Source organism: Callithrix jacchus, chromosome 22, assembly GCF_049354715.1.
Source record: "Callithrix jacchus isolate 240 chromosome 22, calJac240_pri, whole genome shotgun sequence".
In the NCBI taxonomy this organism is placed as follows: domain Eukaryota; kingdom Metazoa; phylum Chordata; class Mammalia; order Primates; family Cebidae; genus Callithrix; species Callithrix jacchus.
Window position 1 is genome coordinate 2,030,839 of NC_133523.1, and position 23,609 is coordinate 2,054,447.

The window sequence follows — 23,609 nt, forward strand, 5'->3', positions numbered from 1 at the left end:
GGACAAGATGGCGGCAGGTCACCTGACGACAAGCGCCCGGTCCTAGCCGAGTCGGCCCCGGAAGCCCCGCCTCCCTGGAAGCCCCGCCCCGCCCCCGCCAAGGCGGGGGAGACGCTGCGTTTCCCTGACGACGACAGGTGGCCCAATGGAAATGTGGCAACACCGGCTCCGGCGTGCGTCCCCGCCTCTTCCGGCCCACAGATCTGAGCTCTCATTGGTCAGTGGCCTCCGAAACTCCACCTTCTTCCTCGTTGTCCCTTCTAGCCACGCCCCTTAAAGCCCGGTCCTGACCCTCCCATCAGCTGACAGGTATGGGCGGGGCGCACACGTGGAGCTTGGCCGGCAAGTTCCCGGGGAAGACTCGAGCTCCGCCTTTCCTGAATGTAAAAGCTGACGCGGCCTGAGAGCCTCCAAACCCAACGACTGGGTGGGGCGGGGTGGGGGGGAACGGATCCTGTGGTTCTCGCAGCCTCACAACGTCTTGTGAAATGAGCAGGGCAGGGATTAACGTGCCCACAGAAAGAAAATGAGGCCAAGGACGGTACTTCGACACTGTCATTCATTCATTAAACGTTTATGGAGGGCCCATTGTGTGCCAATCATGCAACAGTAAATGGGGGTACTGAGTCCTCGCCCTCCAAGATACATCATTAAGATTATGAAAAAATGTTCGAGGCCGGGAGCGGTGGCGTGAGCCGCCTGTAATCCCAGCACTTTGGGAGGCCAAGGTGGGTGGATCACGAGGTCATGAGATCGAGACCATCCCTGTCAACATGGTGAAACCCTGTCTCTACTAAAAATACAAAAATTAGCCGGGCATGGTGGCGCGTGCATGTAATCCCAGCTACTCAGGAGGCTGAGGCAGGAGAATTGCCGGAACCCAGGAGGCGGAGGTTGTGGTGAGCCAATATCACATCATTGCACTCCAGCTTGGGTAATAGAGCGAGATTCTGTCTCAAAAACAAAAAAAAAATCAGTCGGGTATGGTGGTGGGTGCCTATAATGCCAGCTACTGGGGAAGCTGAGGCAGAAGAATCGCTTGAACCCAGGAATGGAGGTTGCAGTGAGCCGAGATTGCCCCATTGAACTCCAGCTTGGGCAACAGAGCAAGATTCTTTCTCAAACAAACAAAAAAAAAGGGATTGTTGAGCATGGCGGCTCCATACCTTTGGTGAATGTATTCATGCATTTTTTTTTTGAGACGGAGTTTCGCTCTCGTTACCCAGGCTGGAGTGCAATGGTGCAATCTCGGCTCACCTCAACCTCCGCCTCCTGGGTTCAGGCAATTCTCCCACCTCAGCCTCTCAAGTAGCTGGAATTACACGCACGCACCACCGTGCCCAGCTAATTTTTTGTATTTTTAGTAGAGATGGGGTTTCACCTTGTTGACCAGGAGGGTCTCAATCTCTTGACCTCGTGATCCACCCGCCTCGGCCTCCCAAAGTGCTGGGATTACAGGTGTGAGGCACCACGCCCAGCCCCATGCATTTCTATTGGCAGCAGTAGAGGAAGAGCTGGGGGATAGAATATATGTGCACTAGCATTGGAAGCTGCTGGCAAAGTTTCCTGATGTCCTTATAAATTCCATCTGTACCCCACCCCCGCAACCCCGAGAGAGAGTCTTGCTCTGTTGCCCAGGCTGGAGTGCAGTGGCATGATCTTGGCTCGCTGTAAGCTCTGCCTCCCAGGCTCAAGTGATTCTCCTGCCTCAGCCTCCCGAATAGTTCAAATTAGAGGCGCAGGCCACCATGCCTGGCTAGTTTTTATATTCTTAGTAGAGATGGGGTTTCACCATGTTGGTGTGGCTGGTCTTGAAATCCTGACCTTGTGATCCGCCCTCCTTAGCCTCCCAAAATGCTGGGATTACAGGTGTGAGCCACTGTGCCCAGCCCAATTTTTTTTTTTTTTTTGAGACAGAGTCTCATTCTGTCACCCAGTTTTTTGAGACAGAGTCTCACTCTGTCACCCAGTTTTTTGAGACAGAGTCTCACTCTGTCACCAGGTGCCAGGCTGGAGTGTAGTGGCACAATCTTGGCTCACTGCAACCTCTACCTCCCAGGTTCAAGCTATTCTCCTATCTCAGCCTCTTGAGTAGCTGGGATTACAGGCATCCACTACCACAACCAGCTAATTTTTGTATTTTTAGTAGAGATGGGGTTTCACCATGTAGACCAGGCTAGTCTCGAACTCCTGACCTCAAGGGATCCGCCCGCCTCTGCCTCCCGAACTGCTAGCATTACAGGTGTGAGGCACCACACGAGCCCCAAAAATAAAACATGAAAATAAAAATAAAAACATATATGTAGGGGGAGGTGGGGAGGGATAGCCTGGGGAGAAACACCAAATGTGGGTGAAGGGGAGAAAGCAAACAAAACACACTGCCATATGTGTACCTATGCAACTGTATTGCATGCTCTGCACATGTACCCCAAAACCTAAAATGCAATAAAAAATTAAAAATTAAAAAAAAAAACAAAAACATATATGTATGGTGTTTTTTTTTTTGGAAACAGAGCCTCACTCTGTTGCCAGGGTGGAGTGTAGTGGCGCGATCTCGGCTCACTGCAACCTCCGTTTCCCGGGTTCAAGCAATTCTCCTGCCTCAGCCTCCCGAGGAGCTGGGACTACAGGCACGTGCCACTATGCCCAGCTAATTTTTGTATTTTTTTTTTTTTTTTAGTAGAGACAGTGTTTCACCATGTTGGCCAGGATGGTCTTAATCTCTTGACCCCCGTGATCCGCCCACCTTGGCCTCCCAAAGTGCTGGGATTACAGGCGTGAGCCTCCGCACCCGGCCATATATGGGTTCTTTAGTCCTCAGGCAAAGGCCTTGGGGAAACGGAATCTCTCTCTGACTCTCTGCCCTTCTTCCCCCCCACCCTTGGATTGGGAGCCCGAAGACCTCATTCCAGAGAGGGTCACGCCCCATGCCCTGGAGGCAGGAAAGCTGCACACAGACCAGGAGGAATCTGGACAGACAGGCCCCACCGGGTGCCCCAGCCCATCTACTAATATGAGATCTCACTTATTTTGGGCCCAATCGCATTTCTTCATGATTGGGAATCATGTCTATTTATTGAAGCCACCATTAAAACCCAAAAGGATGCCAGGTGGGGAAGCTCCCAACCGCCCCGCCGGGTTGAGGTACGAGTTCCAACCTGAATCCCAGCTACTCGGGAGGCTGAGGCAGGAGAATTGCTTGAACCTGTGAGGCAGAGGTTGCAGTGAGCCAAGATCGTGCCACTACACTCCAGCCTGGCACCTGGTGATAGAGTGAGACTGTCTCAAAAAATAAATAAATAGCGGCCGGGCGCAGTGGCTCACACCTATAATCCCAGCACTTTGGGAGGCCGAGGCGGGTGGATCAAGTCAGGAGATCAAGACCATCCTGGTCAACATGGTGAAACCCCGTCTCTACTAAAAATACAAAAATTAGCTGGGCATGGTGGTGCGTGCCTGTAATCCCAGCTACTCGGGAGGCTGAGGCAGGAGAATTGCCTGAACCCAGGAGGCGGAGGTTGTGGTGAGCCGAGATCATGCCATTGCACTCCAGCCTGGGTAACAAGAGCGAAACTCCGTCTCAAATAATAAATAAATAAATAAAAATCCCAGCACTTTGGGAGGCCGAGGCGGGTGGATCACGAGGTCAAGAGATCGAGACCATCCTGGTCAACATGGTGAAACCCTGTCTCTACCAAAAATACAAAAATTAGCCGGGCATGGCGGTGTGCACCTGTAATCCCAGCTACTCAGGAGGCTGAGGCAGCAGAATTGCCTGAACCCAGGAGGCGGAGGTTGCGGTGAGCCGAGATCGCGCCATTGCACTCCAGCCTGGGGAACAAGAGCGAAACTCCGTCTCAAAATAAATAAATAAATAAAAGAACAACCAGCCTGGCCAACATGGTGAAACCCTGTCTTTAATAATTACTGAAATAATCCACCCATAATTAACTGCCAGCCGGCACAAAGTCCAATGGTCCTTTTTTTTTTTTTTTGAAATTAAGTCTCAAAATTAAGTTCCCGTCATACTCCCTGCCCCTTTCCCGCTGGAGTTCTTCCCTCATTATTTTCCAACACACTGTATTTTCTGGTTAGTTATTTTGTTTATTATTAGTCCCCACCTGAATGCAAATTCTGTGGTTTTGGGATTTTTGTCTTTTTGTTTGCCGTGTGAGTGGGCATTTAAAAAATGTTTAACTTGGTGAAAAACGAAGAAAGGTTTTTTTTTTTTTTTTTTTTGAGACGGAGTTTAGCTCTTGTCACCAAGGCTGGAGTGCAATGGCGCGATCTCGGCTCACCGCAACCTCCGCCTCCTGGGTTCAGGCAATTCTCCTGCCTCAGCCTCCTGAGTAGCTGGGATTACAGGCACGAGCCACATGCCCAGCTAATTTTTTGTATTTTTAGTAGAGACGGGGTTCCACCACGTTGACCAGGATGGTCTCGATCTCTTGACCTCGTGATCCACCGGCCTCGGCCACCCAAAGTGCTGGGATTATAGGCGTGAGCCACCGCGCCTGGCAGAAAGGTTTTTTTAACAAGAGCACTGATTTTTTGATCTCTGGGAGTGCATGGGCTGGCTGCAACTTCCGGGGCAGACAGCAGAGGGCAGTGCTCTCCAGGCTCAAACAGGAGGAGGCTTCTCTCTGGAATGATCCTGGCCTGGAGCCCTGAGCTCTGGCACGTGGCAGGTCGCGACATCTGTCAGCAGTCCCAGCTCCAGCCCAAATCAGTTCCCTTGTCCCCAGATGATCCATCCTTTCATCTATCCATCCACCTCTCCATCCACCCAGCCAGATATCAAATCATCCATTCATACATATATGCATCTACCCACCCACAATCCATCGATCCACCAACCCACTCATCCATCCATCCACCCACCCATCCATCCACTCACCCATCGATCCATCCACGCACCCATTCATCCACCCATCCATCGATCCACCCTCCCATCCATCCACCCTCCCATCCATCCACCCTCCCATCCATCTACCCATCCATCCATCCACCCACCCATCCATCCACCCATCCATCCATGCACTCACCCACCCGCCCATCCATCCACCCATCAATCCATCCACCCACCCACCCATCCATCCACCCTCCCATCCATCTACCCATCCACCCACCCATCCATCCATGCATCCATCCATCCACCCATCCATCCATGCACTCACCCACCTGCCCATCCATCCACCTATCCATCCATCCACCCATCCATCCATGCACTCACCCACCAGCCCATCCATCCACCTATCCATCCATCCACCCACCCACCCATCCATCCACCCACCCACCCATCCATCCACCCTCCCATCCATCCACCCATCCATCCATCCATCCATCCACCCACCCATCCATCCACCCATCCATCCATCCACCCACTAATCAACATTTGTTGAAAAAGAAACAAAGGACAGGCGCGGTGGCTCACACCTGTAATCCCAGCACTTTGGGAGGCCGAGGCGGGTGGATCACGAGGTCAAGAGATGGAGACCATCCTGGTCAACATGGTAAAACCCCGTCTCTACTAAAAATACAAAAACTAGCTGGGCATGGTGGTGCACGCCTGTAGTCCCAGCTACTCAGGAGGCTGAGGCAGGAGAATTGCTTGAACCCAGGACGCGGAGGTTGCGGTGAGCCGAGATCGCGCCATTGCACTCCAGCCTGGGTAACAAGAGCGAAACTCCATCCCAAAAAAAGATGGAGTCTCACTCTGTTGCCCTGGCCGGAGTACAGTGGCATAACCTTGGCTCACTGCAACTTTCGCCTCCCGGGTTCAAGTGATTCTTCTCTCTCAGCCTCCCATGTAGCTGGGACTATAGGCATGCGCCACCACACCCAGCTAGGTTTTGTATTTTTAGTTGAGATGGTGTTTCACCCTATTGGCTAGGCTGCTCTCGAACTCCTGACCTCATGATCTGCCGGCCTTGGCCTCACACAGTGCTGGAATTACGGGCGTGAGCCACAGCTCCCAGCCTTGTTTTTTAGAGACAGGGTCTTGCTCTATTGCCCAGGTTGTAGTGCAATGACACCATTGTAAGTCACTGCAGGCTCAGCTCCTGGGCTCAAGCAGGGGCCCAGCTAACTTTTTTTGTTTTTTTTTTTTTTGAGATAGTCTTGCTCTGTCACCAGGCGTCAGGCTGGAGTGCAATGGCGCGATCTCGGCTCACTGCGACCTCAGCCTTCTGGGTTCAAGCAATTCTCCTGCCTCAGCCTCCTGAGTAGTTGGGATTACAGGCGTGCACCACCACGGCCAGCTACTTTTTGTATTTTTTAGTAGAAAGAGGGTTTCACCGTGTTGACCGGGATGGTCTCGATCTCTTGACCTCGTGATCCGCCCGCCTCGGCCTCCCAAAGTGCTGGGATGACAGGCATGAGCCACCACACCCGGCCAATGTTCTTCAATTTTATTTTTTGAGACAGAGTCTCGCTCTGTCGCCCAGGCTGGAATGCAGTGGCGCGATCTCGGCTCACTGCAGCCTCCGCCTCCCTGGTTCAAGCCATTCTCCTGCCTCAGCCTCCTGAGTAGCCACCACCGCACCAAGCATGAACCATAATTTCTAATCTTGTGGCTAATGTGTTAGTCCTCCAAAGGTGCTCTAGTCCCCAGGGAAGAAGGGGGTTTGTTTGGGGAAAGAACTGTTATCGTCTTTGTTTCAAAGTTAAACTATAAACTAAGTTACTCCCAAAATTAGTTTGGGCGAAGCCCAGGAAGGAACAAGGACAATGTGGAGGTTAGAAGCAAGTTGGGGTTAGCTGGGTCAGATACCTTTCGCTGTGAAAATTTTCTGCTATAATTTTTGCAAAGGCGGTTTCAAACCTGTAACAGGAACGGTGGGAATGCCAGAGGAAATGGCTCAGGACAGACATACATAAAAGTGAATGGAGGCCAGGCACGGTGGATCACCTGAGGTCAGGGGTTCAAGACCAGTCTGGCCAACATGGTGAAACCCCATCTCTATTAAAAATACCAAAAACTGGCTGGGTGCGGTGGCTCACGCCTGTAATCCCAGCACTTTGGGAGGCCGAGGCGGGTGGATCACGAGTGATAGAGACCATCCTGGTCAACATGGTGAAACCCCGTCTCTACTAAAAATACAAAAAATTAGCTGGGCATGGTGGCGCATGCCTGTAATCCCAGCTACTCGGGAGGCTGAGGCAGGAGAATTGCCTGAACCCAGGAGGCGGAGGTTGCGGTGAGCCGAGATCGCGCCATTGCACTCCAGCCTGGGTAACAAGAGCAAAACTCCGTCTCAAAAAAAAAAAAAAAAAAAAAATTAGCTGGGTGTGGTGGTGCACGCCTGTAGTCCCAGGTACTCGGGAGGCTGAGGCAGGAGAATCGCTTGAACTGGGGAGGCGGAGGTTGTGGAGAGCTGAGATTGTGCCACTGCCCTCCTGCCTGGGAGACAAGAGTGAGACTCTACCAGAAAAAAAAAAAAAAAAAAAAGGCCAGGCATAGTGGCTCATGCTTGTGATCCCAACACTTATGAGAGGCTGAGGCGAGCGGATCATGAGGTCAGGAGTTTGAGACCAGCCTGGCAAACATGGTGAAACCCTGTCTCTATGAAGTGGTGGTGCATGCCTGTAGTCCCAGCTACTTGGGAGGTCGAGGCAGGAGGATCACTTGAACCTGGGAGGTGGAGGTTGCAGTGAGCCGAGATTGTGTGCACTCCAGCCTGGGCAACAGAGTGAGACTCTCTCTCAAATTAAAAGAAAGCCACACTGGTGGCTCACACCTATAATCCCAGCACTACTTTGGGAGGCCGAGGCAGGTGGATCACCTGAGGTCAGGAGTTCAAGACCAACCTGGCCAAACATGGCGGAACCCTGTCTCTAGGAAAAATACAAAAAATTAGCTGAGCGTAGTGATGGGAGCCTATAATCTGGGAGGCTGAGGCAAGAGAATTGCTAGAACCCGGGAGGCGGAGGTTGCGCTGAGCCGAGATCGCACCACTGCACTCCAGTCTGGGTGACACGGTGAGACTCTGTCTCAAAAAAAAAAAAAAAAAGGTGAGGAGATACAGGTGGCTGCATCTGGAGTCCAGTTCAACCTCCACCCGCTCTCAGCAGCGTGTGGGAGGGGCACAGGCATTGGTCCATTCTTCCCCAAAGTGTGTCTGAGCCCAGATGCCCGGTGCTAGGTCGTCCTGAGGATACAGAATACAGAGAGCCTGCTCACAGAGGGTCCTGGAGGAATTGGCTGCTCAGAATGTTAGCTCAGCGTCTCTTACCCGGGGAACCGTGGACATCAGGGCCAGATTGTTCTCTGGGTGGGGCTGCCCTGGTCACTGCAGGGTGCTGAGCAGCATACCTGGCCTCCACCTGCTCCACACCACAGGGTGCTGAGCAGCGGCCCTGACCTCCACCTAGTCCACGCCAGGAGCTTCCCTGCTGCCTAGTTGTGACAACCACAGATGTCCCTAGATGTCACCCAGCATTTCCTGGGGGCGGAATCACCCTGATTGAGACCACTGGGTTGGGGGATTCCAAGGGTCTCCAAGAGACTCTGCGTCCTGTGGTCCTCTGCCCCGTTGAAGTCCCAGGAAGCTGCACACATTGAAATCCACGCCCTGAGTGGGGAGTGAGAGAGGAGGTGAGTCCCAGGAGCTGGGGTCCCCCTGGTTTACACAGTCTGCCCCGTCAGGAGTTTCTCCTAGTTTATAAGTGGAGGTAAAATTGGGGAATTATGGTTTCAGAGTTATGTCGCTGGAGACCTCCCCAATTCCTCCTAGGAATAACGGCCTCTTTTTTTTTGAGACGGAGTTTCGCTGTTCTTACCCAGGCTGGAGTGCAATGGCGCGATCTCGGCTCACCGCAACCTCTGCCTCCTGGGTTCAGGCAATTCTCCTGCCTCAGTCTCCCGAGTAGCTGGGATTACAGGCACGCACCACCGTGCCCAGCTAAATTTTTTGTATTTTTAGTAGAGACGGGGTTTCACCATGTTGACCAGGATGGTCTCGATCTCTTGACCTCGTGATCCACCCATCTCAGCCTCCCAAAGTGCTGGGATTACAGGCGTGAGCCACCGCGCCCAGCCCCCTGCTTACTGTTTCAATTCCTGCAGGTAAAGGTGCCCTAGCAGGGAGCCGTGGCTCACGCCTGTTGTCCCAGCACTTTGGGAAGCAGGGCAAGAGGATTGCTTGAGCCCAGGAATTTGAGACTGGCCTGGGCAACAGAGTGAGATCTTATCCCTACAAAACGTATTTTGTATTATTTTATTTTGATTTTTCTGTCTCTCTATATATTTTTTGAGTCAGAATCTCCCTCTGTTGCCCAGGCTGGAGTGCAGTGACACAATCTCAGCTCACTCTGTCCGCCTCCTCCTGGGTTCAAGTGATTCTCCTGCCTCAGCCACCTGAGTAGCTGGGACTACCAGCATCTGCCACCACGCCTGGCTAATTTTTTGTATTTTTAGTAGAGACGGGGTTTCACCATGTTGGTTGGCCAGGTTGGTCTCAAACTCCTGACCTTGTGATCTGCCCACCTCCGCCTCCCAAAGTGCTGGGATTACAGGCCTGAGCCACTGTAACAAGCAAAAAAATTCTGTGTTTTAAAAATGCTGCCACAGCTGGGCGCGGTGGCTCACACCTGTAATCCCAGCACTTTGGGAGGCCGAGGCGGGTGGATCACGAGGTCAAGAGATCGAGACCATCCTGGTCAACAAGGTGAAACCCCGTCTCTACTAAAAATACAAAAATTAGCTGGGCACGGTGGCGCGTGCCTGTAATCCCAGCTACTCGGGAGGCTGAGGCAGGAGAATTGCCTGAACCCAGGAGGCGGAGGTTGCGGTGAGCGGAGATCGTGCCATTGCACTCCAGCCTGGGTAACAAGAGCGAAACTCTGTCTCAAAAAAAAAAAAAGCAAAAAATTAGTCGGGGGTGGTGGTGGGTGCCTGTAACCCCAGCTACTCGGGAGGCTGAGGTGGGAGAATTGCCTGAACCCGGGAGGCGGAGTGGCCGATATCTCACCAGTGCACTCCAGCCTGGCCACAGAGCAAGACTCTGTCTCAAAACAAAACAAAACCCAGCGGTTTTCATGGGGTGAGAAGGGCGTGAGGGAGTTTCATTCAGCACTGAGGTCATCTATCAGCTTGTAGCAAGCACAGAGAGGGTTTGTCAGCCTGTGACAGACTCAAACCATCCCGTGACTTTTGTGGCAGCAGTTTTTACAAAAAACAGGGTTTTGGCCGGGCGCAGTGACTCAGGCCTGTAATCTCAGTACTTTGGGAGGCCGAGGTGGGAAGATCACGAGGTCAGGAGTTCGAGACCAGCCTGGCCAACATGGTGAAACCCCGTCTCTACTGAAAATACAAAAAATTAACTGGGCATGGTGGCACGTGCCTGTAGTCCCAGCTACTTGGGAGGCTGAGGCAGGAGAATCGCTTGAACTGGGGAGGCGGAGGTTGCAGTGAGCCCAGATTATGCCACTGCACTCCAGCCTGGGAGACAAGAGTGAGACTCTGCCCGGAAAAAAAAAAAAAAAAAAAAAAAGCCAGTCGTAGTGGCTCATGCTTGTAATCCCAGCACTTTGGGAGGCCGAGGAGGGCAGATCATGAGGTTAGCAGTTCGAGACCAGCCTGGCCAACATGGTGAAACACCATCTCTACTAAAAATACAAAAAATTAGCTGTGTGTGGGCTGGGCGCGGCGGATCACGCCTGTAATCCCAGCACTTTGGGAGGCTGAGGCAGGTGGATCACGAGGTCAAGCGATCAAGACCATCCTGGCCAACAATGTGAAACCCCGTCTCTACTGAAAACACACAAAAAAAATTAGCCGGGCATGGTGGCGCCTGCCTGTGGTCCCAGCTACTCGGGAGGCTGAGGTGGAAGAATCGCCTGAACCCAGGAGGCGGAGGTTGCAGTGAGCCGAGATTGCACCACTGGACTCCAGCCTGGTGACAGAGCAAGGCTCCGTCTCAAAACAATAAAATTGGCTGAGTGTGATGGCAGGTGCCTGTAATCCCAGCTACTCGAGAGGCTAAGGCAAGAGAATTGCTTGAAGCCAGGAGGCAGAGGCTGCGGTGAGCCAAGATGGCACCACCACACTCCTGCCTGGGAGACAAGGGAGAGACGCTGCCTAAAAAAGCCCAAAAAACCAGGATTTTACAGGTTTGTGTAAAACAGGAATTTACAAGTGTGTGTGACAAACAGTTGTTTTCCGTGACCTCCCCGAGCTGCCCTGGTGGCTGTAATCAGGCTTTGCTTAATCGGACCATGCGTGGCCGCCTTGCTGCGGCCCCTAATAAGGAGGGTTGAGGATTGCAGCTGCAGAGCATGCGGGGCGGGGGGTGGCGTCAGCCTGCTCGGAGGGGGTTTTCTGATTTTTTTTTTCTTTTTTTTGAGACGGAGTTTCGCTCTTGTTACCCAGGCTGGAGTGCAATGGCGAGATCTCGGCTCACCGTAACCTCCGCCTCCTGGGTTCAGGCAATTCTCCTGCCTCAGCCTCCCGAGTAGCTGGGATTACAGGCACGCGCCACCATGCCCAGCTGATTTCTGTATTTTTAGTAGAGACGGGGTTTCACCATGTTGACCAGGATGGTCTCAATCTCTTGACCTTGTGATCCACCCGCCTCGGCCTCCCAAAGTGCTGGGATTATAGGCGTGAGCCACCGCGCCCAGCTAGGACATTGTTTTGGACTAAACTTCTGCACCAGGACCCCACAACCCAGATTAAAAGTCAAAATGCGCCCTGAGGCTCCGGGTCACTGTGAAAGGAACAGAAAATCCTTTATTTTCACTCTGGCAAGAGGAAAACATTAAGCTGGGAGCTGAGTCCTGCCTTTTCTTTCCTTCCTGAGCCCAACGCTCCAGAGAAGAGGCTACGCATCTCCACAGGTAGCTACTCCCTGATCACCTGATCTTACATAAAGTGCCAATCTACTGAGTGCCAGAGGAAAACCTCACTGACCGTACCCTGCCTGCTTCCTGTCTCTAGTAACCTGTGGATGACCACACCCTCCCTCTTTCCCCTTAGCCCACTTTTCCCACGTTAAATATTGAAGCCCTAGGAGAGACTTGGGGCCTCCTGCCTGGAATCCCCACACTTCTGGAGGCTTCGGTGGGTGGATCACCTGAGGTCGGGAGTTCAAGAGCAGCCTGGCCAACATGGTGAAATCCTGTCTCTACTAACACAAACACACAGGCTGGATGAGGTGGCTCACGCCTGTGATCCCAGCACTCTGGGAGGCCGAGGCGGGCGAATCATGAGGCCAGGGGTTTGAGACCAGCTTGGCCAACATGGTGAAACAACGTCTCTACTAAAAATTCAAAAATTAGCCCAGAGGGGTGGCGCCTGTGGTCCCAGCTACTCGGGAGGCTGAGGCAGGAGAATCGCTTGAACCCGGGAGGCAGAAGTTGCAATGAGCCAAAATTAGCCACCATGCCTGGCTAGTTTTGTATTTTTTAGTAGAGACGGGGGTTTCACCATGTCGGTCAGGCTGGTTTCAAACTCCTGACCTCAGGTAATCCGCCCGCCTCGGTCTCCAGAAGTGCTGGGAATATAGGTGTGAACCACCACGCCTGGCCCTATCTGTATTTTTTTTAAAGGCTGGGGCATGCTGGGTGACTCTTATAATCCCAGCACTTTGGTAGGCTGAGGCGGGCAGATTGCTTTAGGCCAGGAGTTCCGGCAATTTGGGGGAACCCCGTCTCTACTAAAGATACCAAAATTACCTAGGTGTGGTGGTGCATGCCTATAATCCCAGCTTTTTGGGAGGCTGACGCACAAAAATTGCTTAAATCAAGGACAGAGAGATTGCAGATTGCAGTGAGCCAAGATAGTGCCACTGCACCCCAGCCCGGGTGACAGAGCAAGACTCTGTCTCAGTGAATTAAAAAAAAAAAAAAAAAAGGCCAGGTGAGGTGACTCACGCCTGTAATCCCAGCACTTTGGGAGGCCAAGGCGGACAGATCACCTGAGGTTGGGAGTTGGAGACCAGCCTGACCAGCATGGAGAAACCTTGTCTTTACTAAAAATATAAAAAATTAGCCAGGCATGGTGGCACATACCTGTAATCTCAGCTACTAGGGAGGCTGAGGCAGGAGAATCGCTTGAACCTGGGAGGCAGAGGTTGCAGTGAGCTGAGATCACACCATTGCACTCACTGTAGCCTGGGCAACCAGAGCGAAACTCCATTTTAAAAAAGAAAAGGCCGGGCGCGGTGGCTCACCCCTGTAATCCCAGCACCTTGAGAGGCCGAGGCGGGTGGATCACAAGGTCAAGAGATCGAGACCATCCTGGTCAACATGGTGAAACCCCGTCTACTAAAAATACAAAATATTAGCTGGGCATGGTGGCGCGTGCCTGTAACCCCAGCTACTCGGGAGGCTGAGGCAGGAGAATTGCTTGAACCTGGGAGGTTGCAGTGAGTCGAGATTGTGTCATTGTGCTCCAGCCAGTCTGGGTGACAGAGTGAGACTCTGTCTCCAGAAAACGAAAAAGCAGTCATCTTTGGATAGACGGAGGCTTGCTTCACGTAGGTTTTGGTTTATGTCACCAAATGCTAACTCAGTTTCATCGTGTCTTCCCTGGAAATCAGGAGAGTGGTAACAGCCAAATTTCCCAAACAGTCCAGTTTCAACAGGCAAGATGATAAAGGGGTTTTCGGGCCGGGCGCGGTGGCTCACGTCTGTAATCCCAGCACTTGGGAAGTCAAGGTGGGCGGATCGCCTGAGGTCAGGAATTCGAGACCAGCCTGACCAACATGGAGAAACCCCACCTCTATGAAAAATACAAAATTAGGGCCAGGCGCAGTGGCTGAAGCCTGTAATCCCAGCACTTTGGGAGGCCGAGGCGTGTGGATCACGAGGTCAAGAGATCGAGACCATCCTGGTCAACATGGTGAAACCCTGTCTCTACTAAAAATACAAAAGAAAATTAGCCGGGCATGGTGGCGCGTGCCTGTAATCTCAGCTACTCGGGAGGCTGAGGCAGGAGAATCGCTTGAACCCGGGAGGCGGAGGTTGCGGTGAGCTGAGATCGCGCCATTGCACTCCAGCCTGGGTAACAAGAACAAAACTCTGTCTCAAAAAAATAAATAAATAAATAAATAAACAAACAAATAAATAAAGGGGCTTTTGTTGTTGTTTAGACAGAGTCTTGCTCTGTTGCCCAGGCTGGAGTGCAATGGCGAGATCTCAGCTCACCGCAATCTCCACCTACCGGGTTCAAGCGATTCTCCTGCCTCAGCCTCCCGAGTAGCTGGAATTACAGGAGCCCGTCAGCATGCATGGCTGGTTTTTGTATTTTTAGTAGAGACGGTGTCTCACCATGTTGGTCAAGCTGGTCTCCATCTCTTGACCTTGTGATTCATGAGCCTCAGCCTCTCAAAGTGTTGGGATTACAGGAGTGAGCCACGGCACCCAGCCTAAATTTTATATATTTCTTAGAGATGGGGTCTTGCTATGTTGCCCAGGCTGGTCTTAAACCCCTGATCATTTTTTTTTTCTTTTGAGACGGAGTCTCTGTGACCCAGGCTGGAGTGCAGTGGCAGGATCTCAGTTCACTGCAACCTCTGCCTCCCAGGTTCAGGGGATTCTCTGCCTCAGTCTCCCTGGTACCTGGGATTACAAGTGCCCGCCACCATGCCCAGCTAATTTCTTTATTTTTAGTAGAGACAGGGTTTCACCATGTTTGCCAGGATGGTCTTGATCTTTTGACCTCATGATCTGCCTGCCTCGGCTTCCCAAAGTGTTGGGATTACGGGCGTGAGCCAGCGCGCCCCGCTAAACCCCTAGTCTTAAGTCATCTTTCGACAGGGACCTCCGAAAATACTGGGGTTACAGGTGTGAGCCCACACCAGCTGAAGCAGGTTGTAGCTCAGAGAGGGCGAGGGTGTGATTGGTGGCTCAATGTAATGTCCGTCTGGGCCTCATAATGAAAAGGAACTTGCATTCCTCAGATAAATGATGTTCTTTTCTTTCCCAGGAATAAATGTCTAGGTCAGACCAAAAATGTAGAGAAGAATCTCTCCAGTGAATGTTTTATTTGGCAAGAAAGAACTGCAATTTGAGGCATACATGAGACCAAAGAGGAGTTTGGGGGGCTTTATGAAAAAAGAAGAATAATGTAATCTCAGCACTTCTGGAGGCTGAGGTTGGCAGATCACCTGAGGTCGGGAGTTCAAGACCAGCCTGACCAACGTGGAGAAACCCCATCTCTACTAAAAATGCAAAATTAGCTGGGCAAGGCGGCACGTGCCTGTAATCCCAGCTGCTCTGGAGGCTGAGGCAGGGGAATCGCTTGAACCTGGGGGGGCGGAGGCTGCAGTGAGCCGAGATTGTGCCGGTGGACTGCAGCCTGGGTGACAGAGCCAGACTGTCCGTCTCAAAAAACAGACCAAAAGCAACAAACAAACAAACAACAACAAAAAAGCAGAAGGGACTGTTGTGCTTGACCCTCAAAGGCTTCAATCAGCAGGCACTGTGGCAGTGACTGCGGGACTCCATTGCCGAGAGGAGGAAAGCCTCAGAGGTCAAGTGACGCGCCCAAGGTCACCCAGCATGGAAGGGGTGGGGCAGGGCTGGAAGGTGGCCAGGCAGGGAGGGTGCTGGTCTTTCCCGGGGACTTGGGGAGGGGCTGGTGGTGAAACAGCCTTTGCAAAGTAACAGCTGCAATACTGGAAGAGCCCTGTCTAAGCCGACTGACTCCTCTCACTGCTTTTTTTCTTTTTGAGACGGAGTTTCGCTCTTGTCACCCAGGCTGGAGGGCAATGGCGCGATCTCGGCTCACCGCAACCTCCGCCTCCTGGGTTCAGGCAATTCTCCTGCCTCAGCCTCCCGAGTAGCTGGGACTACAGGCACGCGCCACCATGCCCAGCTAATTTTTGTATTTTTAGTAGAGACGGGGTTTCACCATGTTGACCGGGATGGTCTCGATCTCTTGACCTCGTGATCCACCCGCCTCGGCCTCCCAAAGTGCTGGGATTACAGGCGTGAGCCACCGCGCCCGGCCCAATTTTTGTAGTTTTAGTAGAGACAGGGTTTTACCATGTTGGCCAGGCTGGTCTTGAACCCCTGACCTCAGGTGAGCCACCGCGCCTGGCCCAAATACTAGATCTTATTCATTCTTTTTTTTTTTTTTTAACCCAATAAATAGCATGCTTGTCGAATGAGTCCTGGGTTTGGAGTTAGAGCGGCTCCTGGACCGTGGCTCTTACAGAAAATGAGGATATTTGGTTTTTCTAAGCAGTATGTGAGGAGGTGTTCGGCGTCCTCCTCCGACGGGATTCGAACTCGCCATCACACGGGCCCGCCCACAGGATCTCCCCGGGTCCCCTCTTCGGGCTGGCGAGTGGCGGGAGGGGACGGCTGAGGGCAACCGAGGACGTGCGTGCGTGCGTGCGTGCGTGCGTGGATTCGGGCGGGTGGGCGAGTCCACGGGGCGGGGCGCCGGGGGGGTGGCGCGCGCCGGGCCGCCGATTGGGCGGCGGGCGCGCGCCGGCCACTTCGCTCCGGGCCCCCCCTCGCGCGCGCGGCGAGTGGTTCCGCCCGGCCCCCGGCTCATTGTGCTCGTCTCACGCCGGCCCAAGATGGCGGCGGCGCTAGAGGCCCTGGGCCTGTGACCACAAAGAGGGAGCCGGGGGCCGGACCGGAGCGCGGCGGCGGCGGCGGCGGCGGCCGAGGCCGAGGCCAGGCCCCCTCCCCTCAGCCTCCCGCCCCTCCCTCCCGCCCGCCCTCCTCCGCCCACCGGCGGCCCCGCCCCTCCCCCAACCGCCCGCCTAGCATGGTGCGGCGGCCGCGCGCGCGGACATGGGGGAGAAGCTGGAGCTGAGGCTCAAGTCGCCCGTGGGGGCCGAGCCCGCCGTCTACCCGTGGCCGCTCCCGGTCTACGTGAGTGCCGCTCCCCCGCCGTCCCTCCCTCCCGGCCTCCCCTCCCCCGCCGCCCCCGGGGACGCCCCAGCCCCCGTAGCCGCGCGCGCCGGTCCCCCCTGCGGATCAGAGCTCCTGGACTGTCGCTGCCCGGGACCGCCGTTGCTTCCCCGCCGAGGGCCCGGCGGCGGTTTCCCGCAGGGTGGGAGCCCCTCGTGCCCGGCGGCCCCCGAGCCCGGCCGCACTGCCGTTGCCCCCGCCGGGCTGTCCCGGGCGCGGAACGGGAGGGGTTTCTCGTGCCAGCCGCGTTTTGACGGGAAGCCCGGCCGCCCGGCTCGTTCCCGGCGCTGTCAGTGAGCTCTGCCGCCTGATTTCGCTTTTTAGGGCAGCCTCTCCCGTCCCCGCTCCTCTTTTTACAGTTAGGCGTTTGCCCCACTCTTACCCGGGCACAGCCGGCCCGGCCCTGGCAAGGTGGGAAATGCCGTCCCCTGGAGTGGGCGGGAGCGGTCTGCCCTCTGGAAATGGGGGGTTTTTGCCCCCCTCGTCTTGATCGGGTGTGGGCCGCCTTGGCCCTGGGAAATTAGGGATCTGACCTTTTGATCGTGGTGGGCGGGACTGGCTTGACCCTTGGAAACTGGGAGGTTTCTGTCCCCCGATCCTAAGTGGGCAGGACTGGGCTGACCCCGGGAGTTAGGTCATTTTGTCTCCTTCATCTTGGTGACCGTTGGAAAATGACAGGCTGGGTGGAATGTTACAGCGGCACCTCCCCCCTCCCGCCCCGTGGCTCCAGAAACCCGCGTGCGGCTCCCGGGGTGCGCGTCCCGGTGTGGTCCCTGGGGAGGCGGGGCGCGTGCGTGTGCGCTTGGGACCCTCTGGCCACGCTGCGGGCCGGGCAGGGAGCGTTTTAGGCGAAAAGTGAAGCAGGCGATGTCGGCCAGCGTGCCCGGATCGCGTGTTATTGGGGGGGGCGCGCCTGCGGGGCCCGCCCGGGCATCCCCGCGCGCGCTGGAACTCCCGCGCGCGCGCTCGACTTGTGTCAGTTTTTGGAAACGTGCTCGCCGGGGGCGGGGTCAGGACGCGGTGAGCGCTAGGGAACCCGGGCTGGCTCAGGGCCCTGGGTCCCTGCGAGCGGGAGGGAGACGCCGCGCGGCTTCCAGCCTGGCCGCACGTCTGGTGCGCGCTTGTCATGCTCCTGGAGCCGGCGGGGTCGGGCCATGGGGCTCTGGCTTCTCCGGTTGGGCGGCTTTAGTTGTGCCCCTGGGCAGCCTGAGTCGGGATCCGGGCTGGGAGACGTCCTAGGACAGAAACTGAATGCAGAGGCAGCGCTTCTGTGACTCGACTGATTTCCTCCCTCTAACGTTCAAACGCCAGAGCGCTTCCAGCCTCCACTTCTCTGTTGGGTTCTCACCGTTTTAGGTGGTAGAAGGCGTCTGACCTTAACGTTATTATTATTTGTATTATTATTGGCCGGGCGCGGTGGCTCACACCTGTAATCCAAGCACTTTGGAGGCCAAGGCGGGCGGATCACCTGAGGTTGGGAGTTCAAGACCAGCCTGACCAACATGGTGAAACCCCGTCTTTAAAAAAAAAAATTGGTTATTATTATTATTATTTTGAGACAGAATTTTCGCTGTTGTTACCCAGACTGGAGTGCAATGGTGCAGCCTCCGCCTCCTGGATTCAAGCGATTCTCCTGCCTCAGCCTCCCTAGTAGCTGGGACTACAGGCGTGCACCACCATGCCCAGCTAATTTTTTTTTTTTTTTTTTTGAGACGGAGTTTCGCTCTTGTTACCCAGGCTGGAGTGCAATGGCGCGATCTTGGCTTACCGCAAACTCCGCCTCCTGGGTTCAGGCAATTCTCCTGCCTCAGCCTCCTGAGTAGCTGGGATTACAGGCACGCGCCACCATGCCCAGCTAATTTGTTGTATTTTTAGTAGAGATGGGATTTCACCATGTTAACCAGGATGCTCTGGATCTCTTGACCTCATGATTCACCTGCCTCAGCCTCCCAAAGTGCTGGGATTACAGGCTTGAGCCACCGCGCCCAGCCCCACCCAGCTAATTTTTGTGTTTTTAGTAGAGGCGGGGTTTCACCTTGTTGACCAGGATGGTCTTGATATCTTGACCTCGTGATCCACCCACCTTGGCCTCCCAAAATGCTGGGATTATAGGCGTGAGCCACCGCGCCCGGCCTGTTATTATTTTTTTGAGATGGAGTCTTGCTCTGTCACCAGGCTGGAGTGCAGTGGCGGAATCTTGACTCACAGAACCTCTGCCTCCCGGGTTCAAGTGACTCTTCTGCCTCAGCCTCCCGAGTAGCTGGGACCACAGGGGCATGCGACCACAAGCAGCTAATTTTTTTGTATTTTTAATAGAGATGGGGTTTCACCGTGTTGGCCAGGACGGTCTCGATGTCTTGACCTCGTGATCTGCCTGCCTCGGCCTCCCAAAGTGCTGGAATTACAGGCGTGAGCCTTGGCGCCCGGCCCTTAACATTATATTTTAAAAAATTATTAGACTAGAGTAGAACGAGGAATTCTACCTGTAAGTGGCTGGAGATCCACTGAGGGGCTCACCACCTTCCGACCAGCCCCACTACTTCGCTTCACATTGGTTTATTCAGACTGTTGCCCAGGCTGGAGTGCGGTGGCATGATCTCGGCTCACTGCGACCTCCACCTTCCGTGTTCAAGGGATTCTTCTGCTTCAGCCTCCTGAGTAGCTGGGATTATAGTATTACCATGCCCGGCTAATTTTGTATTTTTAGTAGAGGTGGGGTTTCTCCATGTTAGTCAGGCTGGTCTCAAACTCCCAACCTCAGGTGATCCGCCTGCCTTGACCTCCCAAAGTGCTGAAATTGTAGATGGGAGCCACCACGCCTGGCCTCACATATATTTATTTATTTTATAAAGATAGAGGTTTCACCATGTTGGCCAGGTTGGTCTTGAACTCCTGACCTCAAGTGATCCACCCTTCTTGGCCTCCCAAAGTGCTGGGATTACAGGCGTGCGCCACCACGCCCAGCCGCATTTGTTTTTATATCTTCCTCTTTTAGTTTACCTAGGGCGTTGTGCATTGGTGGCAGAGTACAGTTCTACGTGTTTGACAGATGCGCCGGGTGGTGGCCTGAGCGTCCAGGTGCGGAGCCCCGGCTTCCCTGCGCGCCCTGTCCTCAGCCTGCCTGGGAGCTCCTGGCTGTTGGCCCGTCTAGCCTCAGCCGTAGTTAGACCCTTCCCAGAAAGGTGGGTAAATGGAATCAACTGGACTTTGCCTTTTGGTCCTGGTGGTTTTCAGGCGGCAAAATCCATGTTGCTGCAGTTTTCAAAAGTGACCCTGTTTTTTTTTGCTGACTGTCAATCCACTGGGCAATTGGAACACAGATAGTTTATCCGTTTGCCGGCAGGTCACAGGGCTGTGGGCTGTGTCCAGTTCTTGGTGATTAGGGTAAAGCCTTGCTCAACTCCGCTGGCGGGATTTTTTGTGGAAGTCAGTGTTCCTCATGGCAAGGCTCTCAGGAGCGGACTGCCCGGTGTGCGCTCAGTGTCTGTTTAGCATCTCTGCATCCTAGCAGTTGCCACAACCCACGGGGCCCTGATGTTGGGGCTTGGGGGCATGGTCTTGCCAGTTGCCTGTTCTTTTCCCTGATAGTGAACCTTCAAGTGAAGGCAGCCTCCCCCACCCCGCCCCAGCATGACCCTGCCTGGCCAGTGCCCCATCGTAAATAGTAAGGGCGAGGGCTAGCTGAGCGGGCTTTCTAGTGGTGGGCAGGCCTGTGCTGCTGTGCCGCGTCTTTCCCTCGCCCTTGCTGGCCGGGCACTGGCTTGGCAGGGTGTGCTGTCCTGGCGCTGTCTGCGTCCCGTTCCTGCTCTGGTTGGCCCGCTGCCGGGCCCAGCATGTTCACTCGCCCAAGTGCCAGGGGCAGCCTTCCGACAGCCGTGAGTGATGCTTGTCATATTCTGCGTTCCTGCGTTTAAGAATTTTGCTTTCTCACAAGAAGTGAGGGGCAGTTCTGACTTTTTTTTTTTTTTGAGATGGAGTTTCGCTCTTGTCGCCAAGGCTGAACGGTACAATCTTGGCTCACTGCAACCCCTGCCTCCCGGGTTCAAACAGTTCTCCTGCCTCAGCCTCCCTAGTAGCAGGCGTTACAGGCATGTACCACCACCCCCACCTAGTTTTGTATTTTTAGTAGAGACAGGGTTTCTCCCTGTTGGTCAGGCTGGTCTCACACTCCCAACCTCAGGTGATCTGCCACCTTGGCCTCTAAAAGTGATGGGATTACAGGCGTGAGCCACCTCGCCTAGCGCTCAGTTCTGATTTTCACGGGAAGAGTGGACTGTTGGAGCAGTGTGTATTCTCAGGGTCTGAGGACTGATGACCACACGTTTGAAATGGCAGCACCTTTAGTCATGATTCACGATTCAGTCCAGCAGCACTTACTGAATGCTCAGTGTGGTGGGGGCACAGAGGACAACGAGCCAGTATTCTTAGTCTCAAGAAACCTGTCAAATAGACAGGTCGGCCACAGGGGCTCACGCCTGTAGTCCCTACATTTGGGAAGCCGAGGTGGGAAGATTGCTTGAGTCCAGGAATTTGGGAACCAGCCTGGGCAACGTAAGGGGAACCCCCATCTAACTTCGAAACAGTGAAGCTAAGTAGATTACAAAGAGGAGTTCAGCAGTGATACTGAACTGAGTAGGTCAGCTGAGGTCCCCGGGGAGGGGCTGCCACTTCTGCCCCAGGGAACCTGTGGGTGGCTGCTTGGAGGAGGAAGCAGAAATAGCCATGACTGTCCACACTCGGAAATGAGCAATTTGGAAGGGGTTTGCCCTATTGGCAAACACAAGGGGGGGGAAGGGCAGTTTTTGTTCTTATATGGCCTTGGAGTTCCTGAATAGCTGCTTTTCGCAGCTGGGCGTGGCATTTCGTTTTTCTTTTTCTTTCTTTTTCTTTTTTGAGTCTCACTTTGTTGCCAGGGTGGAGTGCAGTGGTGTGATCTTGGCTCACTGCAGCCTCCTACTCCCGGGTTCAGGGGATTCTCCTGCCTCAGCCTCTCCAGTAGCTGGGATTACAGGCGTGCGCCACCACACCGGCTCATTTTTTGTTTTTGGTAGAGACAGGGTTTCGCTGTGTTGGCTAGGCTGGTCTTGAACTCCTGACCTTGTGGTCTGCCCGCCTTGGCCTCCCAAAGTATTGGAATTACAGGCATGAGCCACTGCGCCCAGCCCGGTGTGGCATTTCTAGGGCAGGATGGCCCTGCCCTTCTGGTGGGAAGGACACAAGTGGCATTTTTGGTTGTTTGCATGAAAAGAACCTGCAAGGGCCATAGAGGGGGACCTTCCCTTTGGTGACTCACAGGCTGTGGGCGGGCAGGGGCGGCCCCCACTGGCCAAGGGTCCTGACTTTCAGACTCCCATTAATGAGTGAGAGCATGCTCCGCCTGACAGCCTGGCCCCGAGCCTGCTGTGGGCGGCGGCGAGTGGGCAGCCAGCAGTGAGTAACAGCCAGGGGTGGGGTGAGTCGTTCCCACCGTGACTCATACGGTATTTTCTGCTGCTGACCTCTTGGCATGAGTGTCCTGAGTTCCTGAGTAATTCCAGCTCCGCCGGAGGCAGATTAACCTTGAGGCAGCTTTGTGCGAGTAAAGGATTCAGTTTAAAAAGGAAAAGATATTAGAAAGAAACCGGTGCTTGATTTTATGACAAATGCACAGTGCCTTGTTCCTGCGGCCTACAAGAGGTCGCCGGGGTGCTGGCGGGGTTGTGCAAAACCTGCAGACCGTACAGGGACACTCTGGCCCAGCTTTTGGGGAGTTTTTTCTTTTTTTTGAGGACAAAGTCTTGCTCTGTTTCCCAGGCTGGAGTGCAGGGGCCCAATCTTGCCTCACTGCAACCTCCGCCTCCCAGGTTCAGGCGATTCTCCTGCCTCAGCCTCCTGAGTAGCTGGGATTGTAGGCACGCGCCACTGCGCCTTTTTGTACTGTTGGTGAAGACATGGTCTCCTTATGTTGACTAGGCTGCTCTCACACTCCTGGGCTCAAGTGGTCCTCCCACCTCAGCCCCCTGAAGTGCTGGGATTGTAGGGGTGAGTCACGGTGCACATCCCTTTTTTCCTTTAAAAATCTGCTTGTAGACCGGGTGCGGTGGCTCATGCCTGTGATCCCAGCACTTACGAGGTCGGGGAGGGTGGATCACCTGAGTTCGGGAGTTCAAGACCAAACATGGTGAAACCTCGTCTCTACTAAAAATACAGAATTAGCCGGGGGCGGGTGGTGGCGTGTGCCTGTAATCCCAGAACTTGGGAGGCTGAGGCAGGAGAATCCCTTGAACCCAGGAGCCGGAGGTTGTGATGAGTCGAGACCCTGCCATTGCACTCCAGCCTGGCGACAAGAGGGAAACTCCGTCTCAAAAAAAAAAATCTGCTTGTGACTGCTGCTCATGGGAGTGTGTATTCCTGTACCTTGGGTCTGTGCTACCAGGTTGCAGGCCTCAAACATGGCCCAGACAAACGCTCTGCTCATGGTACTGCTGCTTCAGTTCCTTTACTGTAGCTCGACAGTGTGAATCTACAGTTATCTCAAAATGAAAAGATTAATTTAAAAACATACGGCTGGCTCTCTAGGCATGGTGGCTCACGCCTGTGATCCCAGCGCTTTGGGAGACTGAGGCAGGCGGATCACCTGAGGTCAGGAGTTCGAGACCAGCCCTGGTCGACATGGTGAAATTCCGTCTTTACTAAAAATACAAAAAGTAAAAAATTAATAAAAAATAAAAATACAAAAAGTAGCCGGACGTGGTGGT

The 23,609-nt window shown here is 54.1% G+C and overlaps 1 protein-coding gene across 9 annotated transcripts in view; it reads left to right on the forward strand.

Annotated features, from left to right (window-relative positions):
* Window positions 1-16,508: 16,508 nt before the first annotated feature.
* Window positions 16,509-23,609, forward strand: part of DOT1L (DOT1 like histone lysine methyltransferase) — a 66,602-nt gene continuing 59,501 nt past the window's right edge. For 5 of the 9 annotated variants that reach the window (XM_078361428.1, XM_078361432.1, XM_035284333.3 and 2 more), the window contains exon 1: window positions 16,509-16,833. In XM_078361428.1, the coding sequence (XP_078217554.1) occupies window positions 16,753-16,833 (81 nt within the window). In that variant the 5' untranslated portion in view covers window positions 16,509-16,752. Of the gene's footprint in view, window positions 16,834-17,099; window positions 17,284-23,609 lie in introns of those variants that run through there. The other 4 variants (XM_078361437.1, XM_078361436.1, XM_078361430.1 and 1 more) reach the window with 2 other exon arrangements.